Source organism: Passer domesticus, chromosome 5 (assembly GCF_036417665.1).
Source record: "Passer domesticus isolate bPasDom1 chromosome 5, bPasDom1.hap1, whole genome shotgun sequence".
NCBI lineage: Eukaryota > Metazoa > Chordata > Aves > Passeriformes > Passeridae > Passer > Passer domesticus.
The window spans coordinates 13,440,157-13,464,515 of record NC_087478.1 but is presented as its reverse complement, the minus strand read 5'-3'; the positions used below and the strand labels follow the sequence as shown (position 1 = coordinate 13,464,515).

The 24,359-nt window shown below is 46.5% G+C and overlaps 1 protein-coding gene across 1 annotated transcript in view; it reads left to right on the top strand.

Annotated features, from left to right (window-relative positions):
• LAMB1 (laminin subunit beta 1) overlaps nt 1–24,359 on the top strand; it is a 42,387-nt gene that overhangs the window by 16,083 nt on the left and 1,945 nt on the right. Inside the window, exons 14-31 of the mRNA XM_064422055.1 lie at nt 1,324–1,482; nt 2,125–2,252; nt 2,697–2,820; nt 3,346–3,550; nt 3,706–3,849; nt 3,945–4,176; nt 4,687–4,850; nt 5,303–5,527; nt 6,359–6,576; nt 6,682–6,778; nt 15,562–15,931; nt 17,561–17,745; nt 18,923–19,164; nt 20,612–20,815; nt 21,198–21,342; nt 22,068–22,275; nt 22,442–22,583; nt 23,496–23,672. Of these exons, the coding sequence (XP_064278125.1) occupies nt 1,324–1,482; nt 2,125–2,252; nt 2,697–2,820; nt 3,346–3,550; nt 3,706–3,849; nt 3,945–4,176; nt 4,687–4,850; nt 5,303–5,527; nt 6,359–6,576; nt 6,682–6,778; nt 15,562–15,931; nt 17,561–17,745; nt 18,923–19,164; nt 20,612–20,815; nt 21,198–21,342; nt 22,068–22,275; nt 22,442–22,583; nt 23,496–23,672 (3,369 nt within the window). The remainder of the gene's footprint in view (nt 1–1,323; nt 1,483–2,124; nt 2,253–2,696; nt 2,821–3,345; nt 3,551–3,705; nt 3,850–3,944; nt 4,177–4,686; nt 4,851–5,302; nt 5,528–6,358; nt 6,577–6,681; nt 6,779–15,561; nt 15,932–17,560; nt 17,746–18,922; nt 19,165–20,611; nt 20,816–21,197; nt 21,343–22,067; nt 22,276–22,441; nt 22,584–23,495; nt 23,673–24,359) is intronic.

Genomic DNA, 24,359 nt, shown 5'->3' with positions numbered 1-24,359 from the left:
TATTTATTTTAAGCAAAATGCAGCCACTTTGCAGTTTCAGCCAAGACTGAGGAGTTTTTGCTGTCATATAATTGCAGAAAGGGAAGGCAGCACAGAGCAGAAGTTGTACCACAGCAGAGGGCACATGAGCTGGCACAGGGTTTTTGGTGCATTTGTGTCTGCCCAGCTGGAGAGGTGGTACCTGAGGCCCTCCAAGACTCAGGGATGGAGAAGCCCAGCACAAAAATCCACCCTGCCAAACAGAGCAAGGGGATGTGCTGCTGGTTTGCCTTTTGAAACCTTGAGAACAAACAATTGAAAAAACCATCAATATTAAAAAGCTTTCTCACAAATCTGATGATAGAATAAAACTCCAAATTCACAGATAGGGACCCAGCACAGGACAAAATGCAGTGGCACAGAGTTGTAGGGATTGATAGGCAATGCCAAGCCCCCAATGTCCTTACTCACATCCTGCCTGCCACCCTTTCTGAGGAGCTCTGATTTTTGTGCAAAGCCAAAGGCTAATAACTTACAGTCAGGCTCTGTTCAAAGAGTATGAGAATACATGAAGGGACATCCTGAAGTGATACGTATATATGTAGACATTTCCTAGCATTTTATCCCTTTCTACTGAAGCAGCTTCCTTAGGAATGCACAGGATGTTGTTCTGTGGAGAGAACTATTTGTGGATACAGATACATTTGAAACAGGAAATTTGAGCTTCATGTTTCTATTTTCTGTTACATTTTTCTTCTTCTTTGCTTTATATAAAAAACAGATAAAAAACCTGAGACTGAAAAGGGTGACCATGTCTTGATTTGGCTAGGAAATACCTATCAATGATTAGGATCTCTGCTCTGTAGTGATACCCTGCTCATTAAAGCCACAATCTGCTTTTCCAATATTATTTTGAGCAGCAGTTTGGTTTGAAACAGCCTGGTGTAGTCAGGGAGCAATTAGCACTCAGCCTTGGATGGTTAATGGAACAGTGATCTGCCACTGCAGTAAATCCTACTGCTACAAGTACAATGTGGAAATCTGTATGGTTAATGAGATGTCAGAGCTGGTGAATTAGTTACTCACAGCAAGTTTTTAAATTTAATTCTGCACCATAGCAGAGAAATAAATGAAGAGTTGTGGACTCTTATCTCTCTTGCATTTGTAATGTTGTTAAGTGAAAGAGCAATACTGTGCACATGTATGGATTTCAAAGAGAATTTGTGTTGTCTGGGATGCCAGCAGTGGATGCTACAATCCAGAAGAGCCCCGCGCTTCACGTACTCCCATGAGACTTGCAAATGTACTGGATCAGTACTGAAATATCTGTTCCCTGTTTTGTAGGGAGTGAGCATAATAGAGCGCCAGTACACACCAGACCGCACACCGTCGTGGACAGGCATAGGATTTGTGAGGGTCCCTGAGGGGGCCTACCTGGAGTTCCACATTGACAACATCCCCTACTCCATGGAGTATGATGTTCTGATCCGCTACGAGCCGCAGGTGGGTCTGTGAGGATGGGCATTGCTGCCTCCCCACAGGTGCTGGCTGTCCTGCTGCCCAGCTGGCATGAGCCTGGCACTTCAAGGAGTCATCAGGGCTCAAAGAGAAGGACAGGTGCTCAGTTAAAAGTCCGAGATGTGTGAAAATCCAAAATTATATTGACTGTTTCTAGTACTGTTTGCTTTAGAGTTTGTTTTGCTACTGCATTGTTTCGGCACCTATTTAATGAGCGAGTTAAAAAGTGACAAGTCCCATCAGGGCAGATTAGACTGTAAATTTGTTATTGGCCAGATCAGATGGGCATTGTGCACCTTAGGAAGCGAATTGCCCATCTTGGATGTTGAATGCCTGCAGCCAAGAGTTGGCAAGCCGATGGCTTTGATAATTCACAGAATGAAGGGAAAGAGAAAAATCCCTCCATCTCCTTGCCTGTTGGCAGCAACTAACTGTAGTGAATACTCAGATACAGGACCCAGAGGTGAGGGGAGAGGAGTCACCAAACCCCCTGTTGCTGTAGCCCCATCCTCCCTGAAGCACTCTGACCACCCTGTCTGTGCTCACACTTTTCCTGGCCTGAGCTCTGGATCCTTCCAGGAGTTTATGATTATTACTTGATACTGATGAGCCTTTTTTTTTCCCTAGTTGCCTGATCAGTGGGAAAAAGCTGTGATCAGTGTCTCACGCCCAGGCAAGATTCCCACAGGTAGTCGGTGTGGCAACACAGTTCCTGATGACGATAATCAAGTGGTCTCACTGTCACCTGGATCCAGGTTGGTATAACTGGATGGGAAAAAGGAGAGAAAAAATAGAACATTTAAAAATTGAAGTACAATAATGTCATATTTTCAGTTTGTTGCAACCTCTGTGAAAATAGGTGAAAATTTCTAGTGGGTTATAAAAATCACATTTAGTAATGTGTCTGTAGACTCAGTTTATTCTCATATTCTGATATGGTCTGCTCACTGAGCAGAGGGAGGGGGAGGTGTTTGCACAGCCTGTGAGTGAACACTGGTTTGACTCTTTACCTTGCTGATAACCTTTTCCGGTTCTGACTTCCATAAACCTCCAAACTGCCTCTCTCACGTCGCAGCTTTTGTTCTGTCAGGTCTTGGCTGCTTTCTGTTATCTTGATTGCTCTATAGGGGCACCTGAAAGGCTTTATGGTGCCGTGCGTTTGAAGTAAGGGCTGTTTTTGTTTCCTGTTCCTCATTCAGATACGTTGTTCTCCCGCGGCCCGTGTGCTTCGAGAAGGGGCTGAATTACACCATCCGCCTGGAGCTGGCCCAGTACTCCTCAGTGGATACAGAGACTGAGAACCCATACACACTCATTGACTCTGTGAGCAGAACTTATTGCAGGGATGCTCTTAAAAGCCTGGAAGTTTGCATTTCCCCCCATGTAAATTCAAAGTAGTATTTTGCAGCATTGTTCCTTACAGCTGAAGTCAGATTTCAGCTGAACAATGTAATACAGCATAGGTTTCTTCAAAAGTTCCTCAAAGTATGTGAGCTGTTTTTCTGCTGAGAGGCTTTTGAGGTATTTTGCAGGACTGCAGCTAGTCCACAGACCTGTAGTTTCTTTGGGGAGGCTCATGTGTGTCATGTCAGTCATGAAAATCAATGTCAGTGTCAATCTTCTTCTTTAGAATTGGTAGGATTTGGTAGATTTGGTAAGAATTTGTCAGATACCAGAAGTATTCCACCAAAACTAGAGAAATACTGTCATTTACCTTCCAAATTCTGTCTGGCTGTTTCCTTTTTAGCCAGAAAAAAGTTAGAAACTGGGATGATACTAAATTTTCACAATTTTGGTGGAGGCTATTTATAAGTAGTGACACTTCGTCGTTGTAAAATTGTTTTGTAGCTTGTTCTCATGCCATACTGCAAATCGCTGGACATATTCACAGTGGGAGGCTCAGGCGAAGACGTGGTCACGAACAGCGCTTGGGAAACTTTCCAAAGATACCGGTGTTTGGAAAACAGCAGGAGTGTTGTGAAAACTCCCATGACAGATGTCTGCAAGAACATAATATTCAGCATTTCTGCTCTACTGCATGAGACTGCATTATGTACGTAACCATCTACTCATAGGGCAAACTGTGCCTGGGGGCTGGATGGCGCTTGCAGGCAGAGCAGTGTGCATGGGGAAGACATGGGATGAGGCAGGGGATTCATGTGTCCTGTGCCACAGTGCTCACTTTCTCCAATGTTTTTCTCTGCTCAGCATGCCAGTGTGACCCGCAGGGCTCCCTGAGTTCGGTGTGTGACCCCAATGGAGGACAGTGCCAGTGTCGTCCCAACGTTGTTGGAAGACAGTGCGACAGATGTGCCCCTGGCACCTTTGGCTTTGGGCCAAGTGGATGCCGACGTATGTTAAACCCTTGGCTCTGGGCTGTGCTGTGGTTGGGGCCCTGAGGTTATGGCTGGTCATGGAAACTCAGCCCCTCTCCCACTCTCTTGCAGCGTGCGAGTGCCACGCCCGAGGCTCTTACAACGCCTTCTGTGATGTGGAGACGGGCCAGTGCCACTGCTTCCCTGGGGTGTACGGGCGGCAGTGCGACCGCTGCCTGCCCAGCTTCTGGGGCTTCCCCAGCTGCCAGCCCTGCCACTGCAATGGCCATGCTGATGACTGCAACCCCTACACCGGGGAGTGCCTGAGCTGCCGGGACCACACAGCTGGACACAACTGTGAGAGGTACGGCACGTGTGCCCTTTGCCTGGCCCCTCTCCTTCCCCGCAGCAGTGTGGGTGCAGCAGCTCAGCTCTTCCTCTCTGGTGTTGGTGCTCAGGCAGGTGTTAAGCCACAGCAAAAGTCCCTGGGCCCGGGGAGTCAGAGAAGCACTTGTGTTCCTGGAGATTGATGGGAGTGGGGATCCCCTCTTCCCTGCCCACAGCCTGTGTCTGCATAAATGATCAAGAGCACGCTGCAGGACCCCTGGCCTTCAGTGAGCCATTGCAAGCCTTCTGAGAGGTGTTGCAGTGGCAGGGCTATGTCCAGCCTTCGGTGTCCTGCTCCTATGCTGGTGTAAACCAGGCAAATTTGTGTCTGAGGACACAGCTGCTAGGAGTGTGAGTGGTAAGGGAGAGCTATAAGGATGTTTCTGCCCTTTGCTTCTTCACAGTGGTATAAAATCTGAGCTTATTTGCAGCTAGGCTGCAGTGTGTTTGCCTGCAGTCCCTGCATGCCGTGTACTCTGTTGTGCAGGTGCCAGGCTGGCTACTATGGAGACCCCATCCTGGGATCAGGTGACCACTGCCGCCCCTGCCCTTGCCCTGACGGCCCCGAGAGTGGACGTCAGTTTGCCAGTGGCTGTTACCAGGATCCAGTCACACTGCAAGTCGTGTGTGTCTGTAGCGTGGGATACATAGGTACTTGGTGGGACTATGGAGGGGTGGCTGGCTGGGTTGAACCTCTCAGGGAGAGAATATGTTCATGTGGGTTAGATGTGACCACAGCACCAGCATCAGTGGGTTGTTGCAGGGGGTTGCCTCACTTAGAAGGTGCCAGGGCAGAGTGGTTTGTGTGGGTGGTGCCAGCATGACCATGAACTTCATCTGCAGCAGTGAGATGACTGCTGCTGAGCAAAGGGTTGACAGGACAGCACTGGAATTGAGGGGATGAGCAGCATGCCTTGCTGTCCTGGGTGGTACCATCAGTGCTCTGCACCAAGTTGCCATGGTCTCACCAAGCGCTGTCTCTATTTCTTTAAACATGATCCAGTTAATGCCCCCCCATGAATGGTCTTTATTGCCTTGCCGATCGCGGGCTGCGCACAGGGAGCCGTGATGGCCATTCCCACTGTGCCTGTTTGTTCAAACAGGCAGTCGATGTGATGAATGTGCGTCTGGCTTCTTTGGGAGCCCCGATGAGGTCGGTGGCGCCTGCCAGCCGTGCCAGTGCAACAACAACATCGACACCACTGACCCAGAGGCCTGCGACAAGAGGAGCGGAGCGTGCATGAAGTGCCTCTATCACACCGAGGGTGAAAACTGCCACCTCTGCAGAGAGGGCTACTACGGGAGTGCCCTGCAGCAGGACTGCAGAAGTGAGTGTGAGGCACAGCTGCTGCCCCAGCACCTGCCTTGTCAGGGGCAGCAGTGGACAGCTAAATGCTTTTTACCTGGGAACATTTGAGGTGGAGGAAAAACCTTATTACTTCTACCTGGAGTTGTCTGCAGCTGCCCTGCAGCTGGGTGGAGCTCCTGGCTCTTTACCTTTGAGACATAGCTCAGAGACATCATTTACATTTGCTGAAAGGAGGGAGGATTTTGCAGGAGGGGGGCTTCTTACCCTCTTGATAATGGTCTCTGTTTATATCTTTTCCAGTGATAAGGTGGTGGGAGGAGGGTTTGGCTTTTGTTTACACAGGGTCCCTGCAGGTGTGGTTGGGTAGTGGGAATGAAGCTGTGGTAGGAAGCTGAAATGGGTGGTGGGGAGGCCACTTCTCCTGCGGCATCAGGCACAGCCCAGCAGGACAGGCGGGTCACTGAGCAGGTGAGCTCGCTGTTGGCCGGTTCAGCACTTCAAGCAGATTTGTCACCATAGCTGACTGAGGAGAGCTGGGCAGACCTGGGCTTTGCTTGTACAGAGGGAGGAATGGAGAGGAGCAGGGAGGGGTGGGCTGGTGGAATGAGGGACTCCTGTGACATTCTGTGTGCTGGGGCAGAAGCTGTAGAGGTGGCCAGCTGTAGGACATGAGGAGGGCTCTTGAGCAGTGTTGGATCAGCCAGGCCTGGCTATGGCATTGGGACATGCCAGCATCTGCCCACACCTCTGTGGACTCAGAGAATAAACTAGATGCTAAGTCAGGGCAATCTGTTAGCGGGGGGCAGGTTGACACGGAGGTGCCATGTTTTTTATGCTCTTTCCCTCACAGAGTGCGTCTGCAACTACCTGGGCACTGTCCGGGACGACTGCGAGGGCTCGGAGAGCTGCCGCTGCGAGGCGGCCACGGGGCAGTGCCGCTGCCTGCCGAACGTGGTGGGGCAGACGTGCGACCGCTGTGCCCCCCACACGTGGCGGCTGGCCAGCGGCACCGGCTGCGAGCACTGCGACTGCGACCCCGCGCGCTCCCTGGGCCCCGCCTGCAACGAGGTGAGGGAGCGCGGGCCTGCCCGCGGCTCGGGCCCCGCTCTGTTGCAGGGTTGAGCTGCTGAGGGGCCCGTGTCTCCTGATGGGTTTGCCTTTTGGCTTTGACAGTTCACAGGGCAGTGCCACTGCATGCCGGGTTTCGGAGGCCGGACCTGCCGGGAGTGCCAGGAGCTCTTCTGGGGTGACCCAGGCGTGGAGTGCTTAGGTGAGTCCAACCCTGGTACCTGCTCCTTTTGGAAATGTCTGCGTGGCTGGGCACACCATCACACCCTGGTTCACGGGGACACCCCTGCCAGGAGCAGCCCACTCGAGCCTTGGAAAGAGGGAAAAAGGCGTGGTGGATTCTGCCCTGGGGTTTTGGTGCCTTGCAGGATGGGGCATGTGGCAGGAACCCAGGCCTGTGCTTGTCTGTGTTTTTCTTGTCTGACCTTTATTTAGAAACAAATCTCTCTGTTTAGAAACAACTCTTCCTTAAGGGTAAGATTGCAATGCTGTCAGGTAAGCCAGCATGATAAGAAAACATTACAAACATTTGAGTTTGAGAATTGTTCTGGAAACCAGTTTCCTTTGCCTTTCAATTGTAGCTGAGGACCCCTGTCTCTTGTGCCTTCTTACAGAGACTGGAGATTTTCTATTTAGTAGGAGACTTTCCTTATATTTCAAATAAAAATAAAGGAGGAAGCAGAGACCATGCAGTGGGTTAGCCATAGCTACATGCTGCAAAACCAAGCATTGTGAAGTAGGTTGTTTAGAAAACTGGATGGCCTCTGTCCTTTCATTATAAACAAGTCTGTTCATTAGCTGGAAAAGAAACTTCAAACATTGTCCAGACCAGAACAAACTTGTATCTCTGATCTGTTCAAATAGGAGCCTTTGCCAGGAGGGTTTGCAATAGATTAAGGTATTTTTTTCTGCAGGGAGGAATGTGCTTTCTGTGGTCTTTAATAAATCCCTTACAATAGAGATACCTTGGAGCCCATTATCTTGGTAGATAGGCAGGTCACAGCTACTTGGTTACTGCAGCAGATGAAAGGAGTGGGGAGTTGTCCCAGTTCCTGAGTACATATTGGGTTTCTTGGGGAAAGGCTGCCTTTGGAGAGGCTGTGTGTGTTCTGACATGGTAAGGGGTGTGCTGACCCTGCTGGCTCCAGGGCAGGGATTATCTTTCGCTATCAGTTTTCTCCATCTGGGTTTATTGATGGAGTCCATCTGCACACCTTATCAGCAGGATTTTGCAGCATAGCCTCATTTCTGATCTCTCGTGGAGTTTCTGTTGTCTTTTGAATGCATGAAAACCTGTTTTAATTTTTCTGAAGCAAAGAGTCAATCTATTCTATTGTTTTACCATGTAAGATGGTAAAACACTCCCCTTCCAGTCCATCATCCCTTCTGTGCCCTAGTGACAGAGGAGACTCCCTCAGGTGGAAAGGCAGATTTTCCTTCATGACTGCATCCAACAGGAGGTCTCTGTGGCAGGTGGGGAGAGCTGGTGCCCAGGGCTGAGCAGTGGCAGCCTGTGGTGTGATGCTCTGGACAGGCTCCAAGCATGTGCTCGCTCGTGGAACACATCCAGCCGGGTGGTGCTGCAGGCTCTCCTGGTGTGCTGGGGTCAGTGCCTCCTGCCTGTCTCCTATCTTTTCTTGGCAAGAAGACAATTGACTTCTCAGCCCTCATTTAGCCCCGGGGAGTGAGTGGTGATGCTCAGGCTGGCAGACCTGCAGCTGCTGCGTGGGCAGGTAACAGTTCTCAGGGATAAGTGGGTTGCAAGCGAACTGGAAAACCGTGCCATTTAAGGAGCTGCTGAGCAGTGTCCCTGGAAAATAGCAGAGATCTGGCCTGCAGCCATTGAAGCTGGAACTGAGACAGGGCTTTGTCACAAAGATGTCTGCTCCAGTTGCGGGGAACATGTGGACTCCTGCCGTGGCATTTGCCACCTGGCGTGTTCTTGCTGGCCCAAGCAGCCAGTACGGCCACATTTTGTGCAGGAGCAAAATAGGAACCAATCTGGATGGGGAATTGCAAAAACTCTGAACCATGTGAGTGTGGACACAGTCTTCACCAAGCCGGTGCAGAGGTGTGGACATTGCTCTCAAGGACTCCAGTGTGGAATCCTCCACTCTCTAGGGCAAGTGGGTTCTGCTCAAGGTTGGAAACCACAGGGTTTATCAATTACTCCAAGGACAGTGATGTGTGATCTCTGCACGAAAGGTCTTCAGGTTGTTGGAATCAAGAAACACAAGCTTCTGATGAGAAATGGGGACCATACTGCTCATATTGCTTTGACAAGCTTTACAATACTAAAAAATCCCAAGTGCCTGCCAATAAGCTCTGGACATATCTGTGTGGAGATGTGCAAAATGGCCCATCTAGGACAGGCTGGGGCTGCAGCTCTCCATGGGTTCTCAGGCACTTGCAGCAGCAGTGAGTTGTTGATGTACTGACCTGGGGTTTCAGTATACTCCAGGGGATACCAGGCTCTAGGGCACTCTTCCCTGCTACCCCCATTGCCAGCTGCTGCCTGTGACATCTCTTCTAGAAACCTTGGTAAGATCAGACATGGTGAAGCAGAAGCCGGGGAAGGCAGGTTTTTGTACCTGGTCTGGGTGCTACAGTCTGTGCCCCCTGCTGTGGAGAGAAAATGTCACCTGATGTCTCCTCTCTGTGTGTCCATGGGGATCACACTGGCACCACACCGATGGGGCCAGCTGAGGTGGGTGCCTGTATTTGGACAGCATCCTGAACGCACAGCACTGGCTGCACTTCAGCACCCACAAATGTCCACTGGGGATTGCACACCACAGAGAGCCTCTGGCTGGGTGTTCAGAGACTGCTTACTCCCTGAACTTTGAAAAAGCACAACATTCTCTCATTGAATTCAACATAATGCCTGAAACAAGCACAGCAGAGGCATAGAGATGGGGAAGAGCCCAGCATTTCTCTCTGGCCTCGTGCAGGTTCCTGGGAGGGTTACAGTGGGCAGGAGCTGTGCTGTGAGTATTGCTTGCTCTGGAGGCAGTGCCAGCTCCTTGGCAGGACTCTTCTGCCATTGCTCCAGCCTTGAGCTCCTCTGCAGCTCCACGTGAGCCTGCATGTGAATGTGTGTGTGTGCATAAAAATCCTACCTGAGGTAGTAAATAATAGCACTACAGAGTTCATGAAATTCAGGTCTCCCAGGCATTCTGCTGGGGCGTTTCCAAAGCCTGGCAGCTAAAGTGCAGGACTCAGCATGCTGAGTTTTGCACCAGCTTCAACCCACAAAGCACATCTCCAGCAGAAGGCTCCAGGCTCCTGGGAAGCCTGAGATGTGGAGTGCCTGCAGATGCAGCTCAAACAATGCCTTTGCACAGTAGATACTTAAAGCTTATGTTTGATCTAATATGAAGATGACAATTTTACTGTCATTACTGTTGTAATAAATTGAACGAGCAGACCAGAGTGCAGTTAGTAGGAGGTACTGTGTGAGATTGAAAGTTAAGTGGTGTTACTACAGCCCCTTCACAAGAAGCATGTCCTGTGTTGACATGAGTATCAAGTCTTACTGTAAAATTACAGAATTTAATTGAACTACAATGAAAAAAAAGTAATGTTTTTTGTCAAATGCACTCTGCATGCATTGACAAGAATGTTGTTTTTCTCAGTTTTTAGTATTATATGGCTGGTGCAGGAACAGCAGTTCACTAAAAATTACCCTATTGCCATTGAAGAGTAACTTTTGTATTCTTAAAATTTAACACCTGCATCTTAAACTAGTCACATAGGCTGCTTTTGTGGAAGATGTTTTTGGTGTTCAGAGATGTTTTGTTTCCTTCTGTGAGAAGTGCCTAAAGGAAGTCAGACAAATTCTGTGCTAAAGAAAATAGAATTTTCACTTTGAGTTTCATAATTTTAATTGACCTAGGGTCATAAAATACTGTAATGTATTGATTGTTTCCAGAAAACTATCCTTTTGGCATGGTCTGCTAGCATGTTAAGATGTAGCACAACTCCAGTAATTTTAGGCTGGGATCTTATCTTAACATTCCTACTGAAAATCATAATGCTGAGAAGTTAGCACTATGCTTGCAGGGTAACTTGAATCAATAGCTGATTATTCAGAAGAAATTTGCTAACTCTGCAAAACTTTCAACCTTATAAATTGTTGAATAGTTTTCTTATCACAGTGCCTCACTACCACTGGGAAATTATGCCAGGAAATCATGTTTGAACAAAACCTTTGTGTTTTTTTCTGTGGAGGAGTTAAACATTTGATGCTTACCGCCCTCAGTCTCAAGCAGTAAAAAAAATTTTTCTGGAAAAATTATTTCTATTCAGCGTAGGATGATGTACAACACTTGTTTGTTCCTGGCATTCCTCAGTAAAGAATTGAACACTGATACTGGTCCTCATAGAGCCATTCAGTATCCATTCTGTCACCTCTGCTGTAGTACCAAGTGCTTTGACACTCCTGAGTTTAAATTAAGTGATGTGCAAATATATTGCATATTGAATTACAGTAGTTTAAATGGAAGTGATTTCTAAATATTTAAAATCAGAGGAAAATATAGCAGAGCTGTCAGAGTAGGTAAAAGATAAAGCAATTCACAGATCCCTTTGAGCTTAAAGCAAACTCCTCCAGCTAGTTACTTGCTTCTTTTGGATTTCTCCTCTTAGGTTTTTACATGACTGCATTTGTTATACATGTTTGAGTGTTACTTTTATCTTTAGGATCAGGAAAAAGGAGGAGGAGAAATGCACTGATGAAGGTGATACAGAAATTACCCATGGACATTCTGTGTGTGCATGCACATACATGCGCGTGCATTTGTAAACAGATACAGCTACAATCCTCATAATCTGCTAATCAGCACATCCTGACTAAAGGATTTGGCTAAAACTTTTCCAAAAATATGGTTTCCCTGAAGTTGAAGTGTGTCACAAAAGAATCGTTGATTGAGTTACACACTCATTTAAAGAAAACAATACGCCCAGTTCCAAAATGACATTTCAAAACAGAAACCTATTGTTTAATTTAGTAAATGCTCCTTTGAAAACTCTTAAATCTTGGGCCAACAATTTCAAAAGACTTCTTTTCCTCCACTGTGTTTTCCATGGGAGGTACTGCTATGTCCTGCTCTGCTTAGAGATTTGAAGCCTGTCTAACACTGATCTTCAGTGCGAGCAGCCGTGTCTGCATTAACTTGCAGCCCTTCACCTTGGCTTTGGGCCATCTGCTTGAAGGGAGAGTAATCAACCATTTGTCTTGAAGGCATTTCCAACTCAAAGTGGTCAAGGCATCCAAGTATCTTGAAGTAAACTCAACATCTGTTTGATTTTGCAGTGCAAAATGAACTACTTTTCCAGTTTCTTGTAATGTAAGCATAGGGGAGCGACATAAAAGGTGTTTATAGGACTTTGTCTTTCCCTGTGCCACATATAAGTAGAGTATAAAGCTGTTGGTAGCTCCTGAGCCACATCTGAAACATCTGCAGGCAAATCTGCATCCCTAAATGTTCCTGTGTTTCTTGTTCTTGAAAAAGTTCAGATTAGCCAGATATACTCTTAACACTGGATGTGTTGTATTACTCAGGTCTTACATCAGATTTAGGAGTGTGCTGGTTGGAGCCAAAATCTCCTGAGCAAAGCAATACTTTGAAGGTTGTGTTTGAGTTAGCCTCTTGGGTACAGAGCTGCTTCTGAGTCACACCATGGCCATAGGAATAGTTGGACATAGCAAAGGAGGTGTTGGAGGAGCAAAAACTCTGCTGTGGCTAGAAGTGATGGTGGTACTTTTGTCAAACACGATACTGGGCACGATGTGCTGCATCACTCTGCCATGGTGTTTGCTCTGTTTCTAGCGGGTGATAGGAATCAAGGTATCTCTGGTACTCACATCCCAGTTCATTGGCAGGGATACTAGAATGTGACAGGAATTTTCTGGTACATGTGCACTCACCATCCTGAATGATAGATATGTAACTCAGTTGTTCTTCCCTGAGCTCTTTGCCAGTCCCGTGCCAGTCTTTTCCAGTCTGTGCCAGCTCGGAGGGCCTCCTTTCCTTTCACGTACATCCTGCTACTGTCACTATGCTTTTGTTCCTTTAGGATGAAGTCATGTCCTTCAGTCAAAGAGACTGAAGCCAGCAGGTTCTTGGCAGGCAGGCATTTCCTGAGGCGGAGGTGAAAGCTGGCACTGAGCTATTTGCCTGGTGGACTGCAGTGCTCAAGGTGCTACTCACTATGGAGAAGGCTTTACATTATCTTGGCTTGGGCTTGCTTTCCTTCTCTTGAGAACTGGCCACAACTGCAGTGAGTAGAGGGTTTGATCCCCACCATGGCATAAAGGGAAGGTGTTCTTTTTCAGTGGCCTTGAATGTACTCCTTGCTGGGCTGTAAAATGTCTGGTGGTGGTGTCCAGGGCACAAGGTACACGACTCATCCACTAGAGGTGTTAGAGATGGTTAGGGGTGAAATCTGGTGTGGTCCTGTATATGGTAAATGTCTTGGGAAGATAATGGGGAGGAGGAAGAGCGATAGGAAACCAGCACTTGTGAAAGCCATTCTATATACATTTCATTCAGGGGACTGAGGTAATTTAGAGTCAGGATTGCCTGCTTGTGAGCTTGATAAAAAAATCTTAAAATGGAGAAGTAAAACACAGTAATGTTTCTAGCTGCCTTGTACAATTTCATCTCCCTGGAAAGCTCAGTTTGGGAGATTTGTAGGACTGTATTCTTCCAACTGTTGCTCTGCATTTAGAATAAATTACTTCTTTGCTCTTAATCATCCCCCAACAGGCAGCTGTGGAGTTTGGGTTTTCACTTTGCAAACAGTATGTTAGTACCTAAATTATTTTCTCTTCTTCCCTAGTGTTTTCTGGTTCCAGAGATTTTGGAATGCACTTTACCATGTAAATGCTACTAAAGCCATGTCATCTGCATTTCCTGAACATGCAGGTATTCAGGAGTAGAATTACCAATATGGAGTTACGGGGTTTTTTTCTTCACATTAAGCCTTTTAAATCTGCAAGTAAATATAGTGATCTGATTTGCCAGCAGCAAGTATTCATGTAACTTGATCAGACCTCAGGATCTTTGAGAGAAACCACATGCCATTTAGCCTCTTTCTATACAGAGGAATTTGGACAATTCATCATTATACCAAGGGCCTTATTAGTTGACAGAAGGGTTAACTGACCTTCAAACAGGAACTCAACGGTTTGCCTGCAGGGAGCATATTCCATGGTGAGTTGACTACTTAAGCACTTTCGATGTAAAGTAAAAACAATCTCTTTTGTCAGGGTGTAGTTCAAAGAACAAAAGACCGTTTTGCTCAATTGTGCAGGCAGCAGAAGTTATTTTTGTCTCTTGCCTATCATATTCACGTTGTACAAGAAAGTCGTTTTGTTGAGGAGCGATTTGTTCTGCTGGGGCTCTTTGTGTAAGTTTTGAACTGAAGACCACCACTGTGCTCTGGCATTGAAGCAAACAATGTACAGTGTTGAAAACAGCTTTGTGTTTTGCCCTATTTTCAAGGGGGCATTTGCTTTGGGTGTGTGAATTGATTTATGGGCCCTTTTGAGCCATTTAACCTCCTTCAAGAATGCCTGGTAAATGGATGTGTAAGTGAGGGGTTTTATCAGGTATGCCAGTCCTTTTCCTGTTTAGGGAACATGTGCTTGACCTGTTTTGGGTGCACTCTGCCATAATGATAGGTAGATGATATGCATATTTTCAAAGCCTCTCTTTTTGTTGCTTGCTGCCATCTCTTTATTAAAAGCTTTGCGTTTTGGTGATGTCCTCTGCTGCTGCTGCCTCCTGTGGAACTAAGGAGGTCAAGTGGCAGCCTTGCTGCATGGAAATGCTTCTCCTGATAGCATTATTGTGTACAGAGCGTGTCTGTGCTTTCAGCAGTGACTGTGCATCACTAAGTTAAGTGAGTAACTTCTCTCTGCGATGGGTTAGTGCCAAAGAAATGCGTTTCATGAAGGTGTGAATGCTAACTCTGAAGTTGGTGCTCAGTGTGAAATAATTCTTTAAAATTTATAAATCTGTTAAGTGTCCTCATTTCCACTGAGAGAGACATTGAGGGTGACAAACAGTGTGTAGGCTCTTGGTCCTTAACACCTCAAACACTACAGGGCTGCCCATGACCACATTTTTGTTCTATTCTACTTTTCACTGCCAGATTTTTTCCTGATTTTCTGTATACCCAAAATGTCAGCCCAGTGCCAGGCTCCTCAGTGTGTGTTCTGAATGTTTTCCCACTGTCCATGGCAGGAGCATGTTCTGAGCCAGTCCTTGTACCTCTGCCTAGAAGATCTCACAAGGGCTTTTGCTCTGTAGATTTGTCCTGTTCTTGGAAGCTCATTCCACTTTTAGCACCCACAGTGCCTCACAGAAGAGAGCTCCTCCACTTCACCAAGTGCTGTGTAATCAGTTATCTCCTTTTAGTGCGCTGTTTGTGGGAGGTGCAGGGGCAGTGGTTGGGTTTTGATCTGCAGGGTTCCTCACCTGAGTGTTACTCCTCTGCTGGAGGAGACAGTAAATGGCTGTTCCTAGTTCAATTTTCCTTTTTCTCTCATGGTTTGCTCTTAAACCCTCTGCTATGTGCCTGCCTGCCACTTCTTTTCCTGTCCCAAGAGCCCTGCTGTACTCACTCTTCGTTGCAGGAGAGAAACTGGGATCTTTGTTTTCAGTTGCTATTCAGCTGACATCTGAACCTTGCAACAAATGGTGTCTATCCTTGCTCCATTATTGTTCCTGTTTCCAAGATGTGCAAATGCTGATGTCCCCTAGTGTTATTTCCCCATCTCTCTCCCCTTTCTCACTCACACTTGCTTCCTCCATACAGAAGTGATACATCCATAATTAGCTTTTTATAATTGAGATGCTGCCCACCATATCTGTATTCATTTCACCACTTTATTATAACTAATTTTTTCCCCACCCTGCCAACATCACAGTCATTTCCCTCTCCATGGCCTTCACGTGTGCCTTTTTCTCCTCCCAGCATGTGACTGCAACCCTCGTGGCATCCAGACCCCTCAGTGTGACCGTGCCACTGGGCAGTGCATCTGCAATGAAGGCGTGGAAGGGCTGCACTGCGACAAGTGCTCCCGGGGCTACTCAGGCTTCTTCCCTGACTGCGTGCCCTGCCACCAGTGCTTTGCCCTCTGGGATGTGATCATCAGTGAGCTGGCTAATAGGACCCAGCAATTCTTGGACAGGGCCAATACCCTCAAAATCACTGGAGTCACTGGTCCGTACCAGCAGATGCTCAACACACTGGAGGAGAAGCTCACTGAAATTAAAACCATCATTGCTCAAAATCCAGCAGCAGAGCCCCTGAAGAACATTGGCAATCTCTTTGAGGAAGCAGAGTGAGTACAGTTGTAGTTACATGGATCAGTCTGTCATGGGAAGAAGTGGGAGTTCCAGTGAGCTGGGGTTTACTTGGGTGACTGGTGTCCCCATGCTGGGCTGAGGGCACTCTGGCTCCTCTGGCTGGGTGAGGGTGCTGTGGCTCCTGGGCTGCTGGAGCACCTTGCCACGCTCAGCACTGGCTGTGAGTGCCCTTCCCACTGGGCAGAAACCTCTTGGGGCAGGCATGAGCAGTGCAGCAGCCACGGGCTGGGCTGGGTTGTCCTGCTCCCGCTGCTCTCCAGGCAGCTAATTACCAGGGAGTCACTCATGCTTGCCTTGTGCTGCCCCAGGGCAAAGGACAAACACTGCTATTATGTGAGAGAATGAAGAGGGGGAGAGATTAAATTCCTGGATTTCCGCGTGTAGCTGATGAGTTGGAAACTTGGGCTTCTTTCTGCACTCTGAGCACGTGTTGGGGGAAGCACCAGGTTTATAACACGAATTGTTTCCTTTTTTTCTGAGAGTAGAAGCCTTGTATTTTCTTTTAGGGCTAAGCATACAAAAGATGGTAGTCTGGAGATGGGGCAGCCTAACATTAAGTAGGATTACAGAGGCTTTCTAGCCCTGTCTGCAACTGCTCCAGTTTGCTTGTGCATTGTGAAGGGAACTGCACAAAGCAAAGGGGCAAGGATTAAAGCACAAATGTCTCAATTAGGAATAGTTTGTGTCCTACAGCTCCCCTCCCTCCTGCTGGAGAGCTGAAGGTTGCTGCCGCTTCTGGACTCTCTGTGTATTGAGGGAGATCAGAGCAGCTGAGGAGCTGCTTTTTCCCTAACATACTTTATGTGTATCTGTTCTTGCTCCTCACTGGCTGTATAGAAAGTGCTGGACTTTGGAGGAAAACAGCAGACTGTTGGGCTATTGAGAGAGCTGTAAATTGATCTTAGATCTTAAATACTGCCTTGATTCTTTCAGAATGAGGAAATGCTTGCGTTGACAGGATCACCATGGATGGGAATAGCTTTATATGCCCACTTCTGTTCCACAGCAGCCTTGACATGTAACACTTGCTTTTCCTTTTAGGGTTATCCCACTAGCTAAAGCCTGCTCCATGGCTCACTGAGTGAATGCTTAGAGCAGGAGGTTTTCCTTCAAAACTCTGGTGAGGAGGGATCGGTACAGAAGAGTTTAAAGAATCCATTGTGTTAAAACTAAGGCTCCTCCCTCCCTGCTTCCTGAAGTTCATTTCTGTCTGATGAGCTCGTAGTAATCAAAACTACATTTGAGCTGTGTGGGATGCGAAGCAAATTATGTATGGATCATAGTATTCAACTCTGACCTATGCAGTTGCCATGGTACAAGAGCATGATTCCAGTCCTCTGGAATCTCCCTCCAGTTAATCTTACACAATGCAGCTGTTTTCTGGGCAATTTGGTGCTTTGGGTTTATAAATGTGTTGTAGATTAAAAAGTAGGTTTGTATAATAAAGGAAACAAAACAGTATTCTAGGTAGACAGGTTGTTACAAATCACTTGGAGCTCCATGAGGGAAGACAGGTCCTGCCATGGGAGAAGCTGGGAACATCTCTAGCCACCATGCTCCAGTGAAGTATGAGGCGTATGACCCTTCTTCCTCCCGTGTTACAGAAAGCTGACAGCAGATGTTACAGTTAAGATAGCTGACATAGAAGAAAACCTATCAGCCTTATCAGCGAAGAGCAATAGCACAGACACAGACCTGAGTGCACTGGAGACAGATGCCAAAAGTCTCGACCGCGTCGTGAAAGAACTTGCAGAGCAGCTAGAGTTCATCAAGATCTCTGATGTTCGGGGTAAGTGTCACAGGGAGGGAGAGAAGGCAGCAGGGTGGCCAAAGATTTAATTAGTACATGGATTTAAGTACCAGATTAATCTTTTAACTTGTAATAAAAAACAGTTCCTCAGGGACAGATTCTTTCTGTGCATTAGCAGAGTTGCTGATGCAGCAGGAATTTTTGCCCCTTTATCTGGTCTGTCTTCCTCTGCACATTGCAAAGCTGGCTCAAATTCTTAGGGCACAGAGTTGTCTTAAGGTATCATGCTGAACACATTGTAGATGAGACACAACAGAAGAAAGTGCACCACAGATTTAAAGATATGTCTGGACATCCCCCTTGCTCCCTTCAGTTTGTTAAATTGCTATTTCTGAGTGAAAAAAGAGCTCATGGTAAAGGGTCCAGTTCTTCTGAGCCACCCAAGCCTTGCATGTCCATTGGCACACTGAAATGGGCCAAGAATCAAAATTTGCTGGAGGAAGAGGAATGTCACCAAATTATCTGGTAATCTGGAAAGCTGACTTTAAAGAAAGTATTTATAATTTTTCTAATATATTTCCTGGTTTGCAGGAAGTCTGAGATTGTTTCCAGTGAACGTGGGAGATTTCAGAGTGAGGCGAGTAGCATGTGGAATAGGAGAGTCCCTGACTTTTGGCATTCTGCAAAAGAAAGCTGCCACAAGGTGCAGAGTATAGTCACCCCCGTAGGGTCCCTCACACCCACACAAGGCCTCTCCAGGGGTTGTCCAAAATCAACAGTTCCATAAATCAGCATCTTTCATCAAGCAGTTGTTTCTTAGGAAAGCTCTGACCAGTTTCCAAGCAGTGACTCCATAAGCCAGACATCCCAGGGCAAGCAATAAGAACTGATGGGATAAGGGAATCCTTAGAAAACAGACTGTTCCCCTAAAAACCTTCAAAGGCTGTATCTCTTAGAGCAAGTAGAATTCAGTCACTAGGGTCAGAGAAAGGCTTAACTTCAAAGACCAGCTTGACACTTTCCACCAAGCAAAGAAGCAAACTTTTTTTCTGCAAGAGGCCAAATTCTGTCATCCTTGCAATGGCCCAGCTGCCAAGGCCAGCGTTTCATTTAATGTGATGTATCACTAGCCCTGATGTGTCGTCTGCTAACATCTGTAATATACATTACTTTGGGTTACTCAACAGTTCTTAGCAGCTCCCTCTGATTTCTGCAGGAGCCTTGGACAGTATCACCAAGTACTTCCAGATGTCCCTGGAGGCAGAGGAGAGGGTCAATGCCTCCACTGTTCATTCCGACAGCGCTGTGGAGCTGTCAGCGCGAACGCGGCAGGAAGTGGAAGACTTAATCAATGAGAAGGAGGCCCAGTTCAAGGCTAAACAAGAGGAGCAGTCACGCCTTCTGGATGAACTCGCTGGAAAGCTGCAGAGCCTGGATCTCTCTGAGGTGGCTGAGAAGGTACACAGCTGAGCATCGCCGGGATAAACCCGGAGCAGAAAGAGAGTCGGGTTTGTGGTGAAGCAATGGGCAGGGAGGAGCTGTAGGCATGGCACATGTGAGATGTGCAGCTGGTTCATGAGAAATGCCCCTTGCTTGGTTGAGCAGCCCCTCAGTTTTGCGGGCTAGAGCTGGGTTATTTAACTGTGGGCTCTGACACTACTGGCTTTCACAGACCAGCCTTTTGTGTTGGTCTTCCTCCCACTCTTTCCAGCCCCACAGAGCACCTGTTTTTACATCACCCCTGTTCTAATCCAATGTTCTTTGCTAGGGACGGAGATCCCACGTGAGAAAAGTGTGGCAAATCTGCTGGGCTGAGAGCCATCCTCTTCAGCCTATCCTGAGTTCAGTGGTTGCTTTCCCTAGGCTCCCCTCTTCCCTTCTGCAGCTCCATGGGGTACACTGTGCCTGTACAGTGCCCAGCCAGGCTGTGCTTCTGCACACACCCACGGGCCTCAGCATCCCCCCAGGCTCATCCTCCTGCTCAAGACAAAGCAGAATTTACAGGGAGCTGGAGTCAAAAGGGCATTTTCTCTGTTGAAGGTGCCTGCTCATCTGTAAATGTGATTAAGGATGGCTTTTTCTTGGGAGAGGCTGGGTGTTCTCTCAGTTTCTCTTTGAAGTTGGCCAGCTGCATTCAGTGAACAATTCCTGAACAACCCTGGGTGAAGGCAGGCTGCAGGGCATCGCTCATTAACTCCCCTGGGCAGGCCAGGCCTGTGGTAGAGAGTGAGTTCTTCACATGCTGATTGTCCCTTGTCCTTTACAACCAGTCATCCCTCCCACTCCCTCAATCCCTCCTCTTTTCTCTGAAGGGAAGAGAGAGACATCTTTCTGTTTAGTTTCCCTTCCCCTACATTCCTGCCCTGACTGTTCTTAAGAGCTGAAGTCTTGGGTAGATGATTATCAAGGCAGTAAATACTGAGTTGCTTGGAGGTATAATCATGAGACACACACACACACACACACACACACCTTTTTGCTTTCTAGCTACTGCTGGGTTACCTGCCAAAGAGGTAAGAGGGACTCATTTACACTTCAGAGGAGACAGCTGCAGCTAACTTGGCTCAGCCCCTAGGTTTTCCCAGGGAGGTTTTTTGGCTGCAAAACCTGAGTTAGTGACTATCATTTGGCAAGGAGGTGGGGGTGCATGAAAAGGTAAAAGAGCCTCACAGGAACAGGGAATTTTCTAATTTTCCCTCTGGTTAAACCAACTCCTGTGCTATTTCATTACCAAACAATTGACCAAGCAGTGGATAATTCTCAGCACAACGTTACTGATAGAAATATTTTCGCTTCTGAAAAAAAAAGTTTACTGTGAAATTTTGTGGTAGAACAGTGTCCTACTCCAGCCCCCAGGCAATGGAGTGGGAATCAGGCTGTGACTGCTTCCCCTGTGTCCCTGCAGACGTGTGGCACTGCTCCGGGAGCCTCCTGTGCCGAGTCCGAGTGCGGGGGGCTGAGCTGTCGGACAGACGAGGGGAAGAGGAAGTGTGGAGGGCCCGGCTGCGACGGGCTGGTGACCGTAGCTCACAATGCCTGGCAGAAGGCTATGGATTTTGACAGAGACATCCTCAGTGCATTAGCAGAAGTTGAGCAACTCTCCAGAATGGTAATATGCCAAATCAATTGTTAAGATAGTAGAAAAGAAAAAGGAAAATCTGTCTGTTGTAGCACAGACACTAATTGATAAAGTATGTGCTGGTTTGCTGCAGAAAATAGTTCTTTTGGGTTGTGTAACTTGGTCATGCTTGTAAATATCTTCAGAAGGGGAGCTTGCTAGAGTGAAGCTTCATGGATAACTAAACATCAGCCTGAGTTGTTTAAACTAGCACTGGTGGTATGGATCAGGGCCAGCTTCCAAGTGTTCTGTGAGCTTTATGAGAAAAAGCATTCCTTGTTACTATTACTTCTGACTCCAGATGAATTGTTTTAAGACAAGCCCTAAAGCATAAGAAGATAAGCAAGCAAGCCTTCCATTTTCGTTTCTTTAGGTTTCTGAGGCAAAACAGAGAGCAGATGAAGCAAAACAAAACGCACAAGCAGTTTTGCTTAAAACCAATGCTACAAAAGAACAAGTGGACAGAAGCAATGAAGATCTGAGAAATCTTATTAAACAGATTAGAGACTTCCTAATGCGTAAGAATGTTACATTTTAATTCTGTGTTTGTGAAAACTAGCTTTACATCTGTATTAATCTTCCAAGAGTTAGTGCAACAGTTGTCATCATTCCCCCCACCTCCCCTGGACAGACAGTGTGTATGATGAAATCTGGAAACATGAGAATAAACAAGAGAAAACCAAGATAATAAGAAAGTGAGAGCAAACTGTGACATGTTCTTGTGTGCGTTTCAGCTGAGGCTGTTATACTGCTGTACTTTGCCAAGTATGTCTGTAAGTTCTGGCTAGAAAGACAAAGTAGTATTAAAGGGGAAGGAAGTCAGAAATTGCATTTCTTTCTCTGTAAAAAAGCAAGTAAAGGTTAAATGAGAGCCTTGTTTGCCAGCAGCCCATTCCTTGCCTGTTTGCTCAGGGCTGACTATGCTGGGAGCACAAATACATTTACGTGCAGCTGTTGGTTTTGTTTCCTGTGGGCCTGGGTCCTCCCCTGAGTGGTGCAGCTGAGCACCAAGATCTTCAAATGGCTTCCAAGAGCACTGTGCCCAGTACCTGCTGGGCCTCTCCTGAGAGGGAATTTTCACCTTGGGAAGTGGCTTTAACACCTTGATTTTCCATAGATCTGGGGGAGAAAGTTTTCCCATGATTTTCCTTCTTAAGGAAGCAGCTGAACAAGAATTTGAGTGCTGAGATGTGACAGAGAGAAGCTTTTACTCACATCCTTGTCATTTGTGTCCATCTGCTAGAAGACAGTGCTGACCTGGATAGCATTGAGGCAGTGGCTAATGAAGTGCTGAACATGGAGATGCCAAGCACTCCCCAGCAGCTGCAGGCCCTGACAGAAGGTATTCGTGAGCGTGTAGAAAGCCTTTCTGATGTTGAGGTCATTCTGCAGCAGAGCGCTGGAGACATTGCCAGAGCAGAAATGCTACTGGAGGAAGCTAAAAGAGCGAGGTATGCAGCACTGTTTCATCTCATTGCATCAGAAAATGCAGTTTAACTTTCCCTGATGTAAATTCTTTTTCCTGCAGTAAGGGGCAAAACCAGCCCCTTGCAGCCTATGTTCTTTTTCCAGTTCCAAAGTAAGAGCATTTTTAACATTAACAATCTTGCTCCACAGCAAAGGTGCAACAGATGTTAAAGTCACTGCAGACATGGTGAAAGCAGCACTGGAAGAAGCTGAAAAGGCTCAAAATGCAGCTGAAAAAGCCATCAAACAAGCTGATGAAGATATTAAAGGAACTCAAGACTTGCTGACTTCGGTGAGTTCTTTATGAGTATTTCTTAACATAACAGAAACAGCACCAAGTCTGATGCTTAGAAACTGATGTAAGCCTGCCTAGAGAAAGCTCTTGGGTACTGCAAAGCAAAGGCTGCAGTTAAAAAGTTAAAATGCATCTAAACTGCATCATTCCTGCCTTCACATCAACTTTTGAGTGAGTGGGACAGATGCTAGGGGACTTTTTGCTCATAAACAAACCAAACCAGACAACAACAAGCCAAACAAACAAACAAAAAAAAAAACCAAAAAAACCAAAAAACCACCAAAAAATAAAACCACCAAAAGGCTTTTCTCACCCCATATCCTAAACCAGCCAAATTAAATGAGCAGGACTGTAGCCCTCTGAACCAGCAGGTCTGACAAGACCCCTGGCAAGCCACACCTGCCAGCCACACTGGTTGTGTATTGGTGTGCTCAGTCATCTGCACTGCAGCACCAGACTGAAATAAACAAATGCTGGATTGAAGTGCCAAGTGCTACAATCTTGTCAGATAAAGTATTTGCAGACTTCATCTCAAAGCCCTCATGAGACCACAGTGCTATCTGTACTTATGAAGCTTGGCCAGTTTAGAAGCTTCACAAGTCCATTATCGGATGATGGAGTCAAATGTCTGAAGTTTTGTCAATGGATTAGTCAAGTCTTGCGTGTATAATGCAATCAAATACTTTTTGACCATGTTCCTTAATGCTTGTGCAGCCCCATATGTACCATTCTCAAGCACTGAGCTTTTTCACCCTGACTCCAAAGGGGCCATTTTTAGCAAAACTAAAACACTGCTTTTAACTCGGATATATGGACACAAACAAGGTAGTTGAGCAGGGTTTATGGAGAAAGTTTAGTATTATATCCATTGTCTTTTGAAAGTCTAACTCTCATTCTTCTTTCTCTTAGATTGAATCTGAAAATGCAGCATCTGCAGAAACGCTGAACAATGCTACCTTACGTCTGTTTGAGCTAGAGAAGAGTGTTGAAGACCTTAGGCAAAAGGCTGCTACAAATTCAGGGAATGTAGGAGATATAGAAGACAAAATTATTAGTGCAAAACAAAATGCTGAAGAAGTTCAAAAGGTGAGAAGCTCAGGGACAATTCTAAAGAGAAGCCAGCAAGTCCCCCTCCACCCCAGGTTTGGCTAAAGGGAGATCAGTGAACACATGTGATCTGTCACATTTATTGTTCATACTCTGGGGGTAGAAAATACTCCAACATTTATGTTCTTAACAAAGATAGCAACTTTTTACTTTGGTATCAGATCCTGAGAGAGATTTATTGGGAAGTTTTCAGGTTCTGAAATAGCTGCAGGAAAATAGTCAGCCTTTCACAGATAGGTGTCTGTTCCTCAGCTTTACTATATATCACAGAAGAACTGGAAATTTTTTTCCCACTTGTACAGAGTATTTGTGGTTCTATGACAATGATAGGTTCAGGACAAACAAACCAGAATTTGGCATATACAGAATCAAGCGACAGGAAAAGTAATTATCTGAACAAAAAACTGAAGTAATTGCTAAATATCAGAGATGCAAGATTTTTCTCTGTGAACATATGGCATTACTCCCAATGTTTGCTACACACTTTTGTAATAGCAAAAGAATGTTCATTAACAAAACAATCAACCAATCTGCCAAAGGAAGTTTCATTGCTCCCATCTCTTTTCTGTATTAGCCTACCCATCTCCAGAGAGCCATTTTCTGACAGGAGAGCTGCGTTATCCATCAACTCAACAATATCCAAACACTAAGTAGTATTTCAGGTGC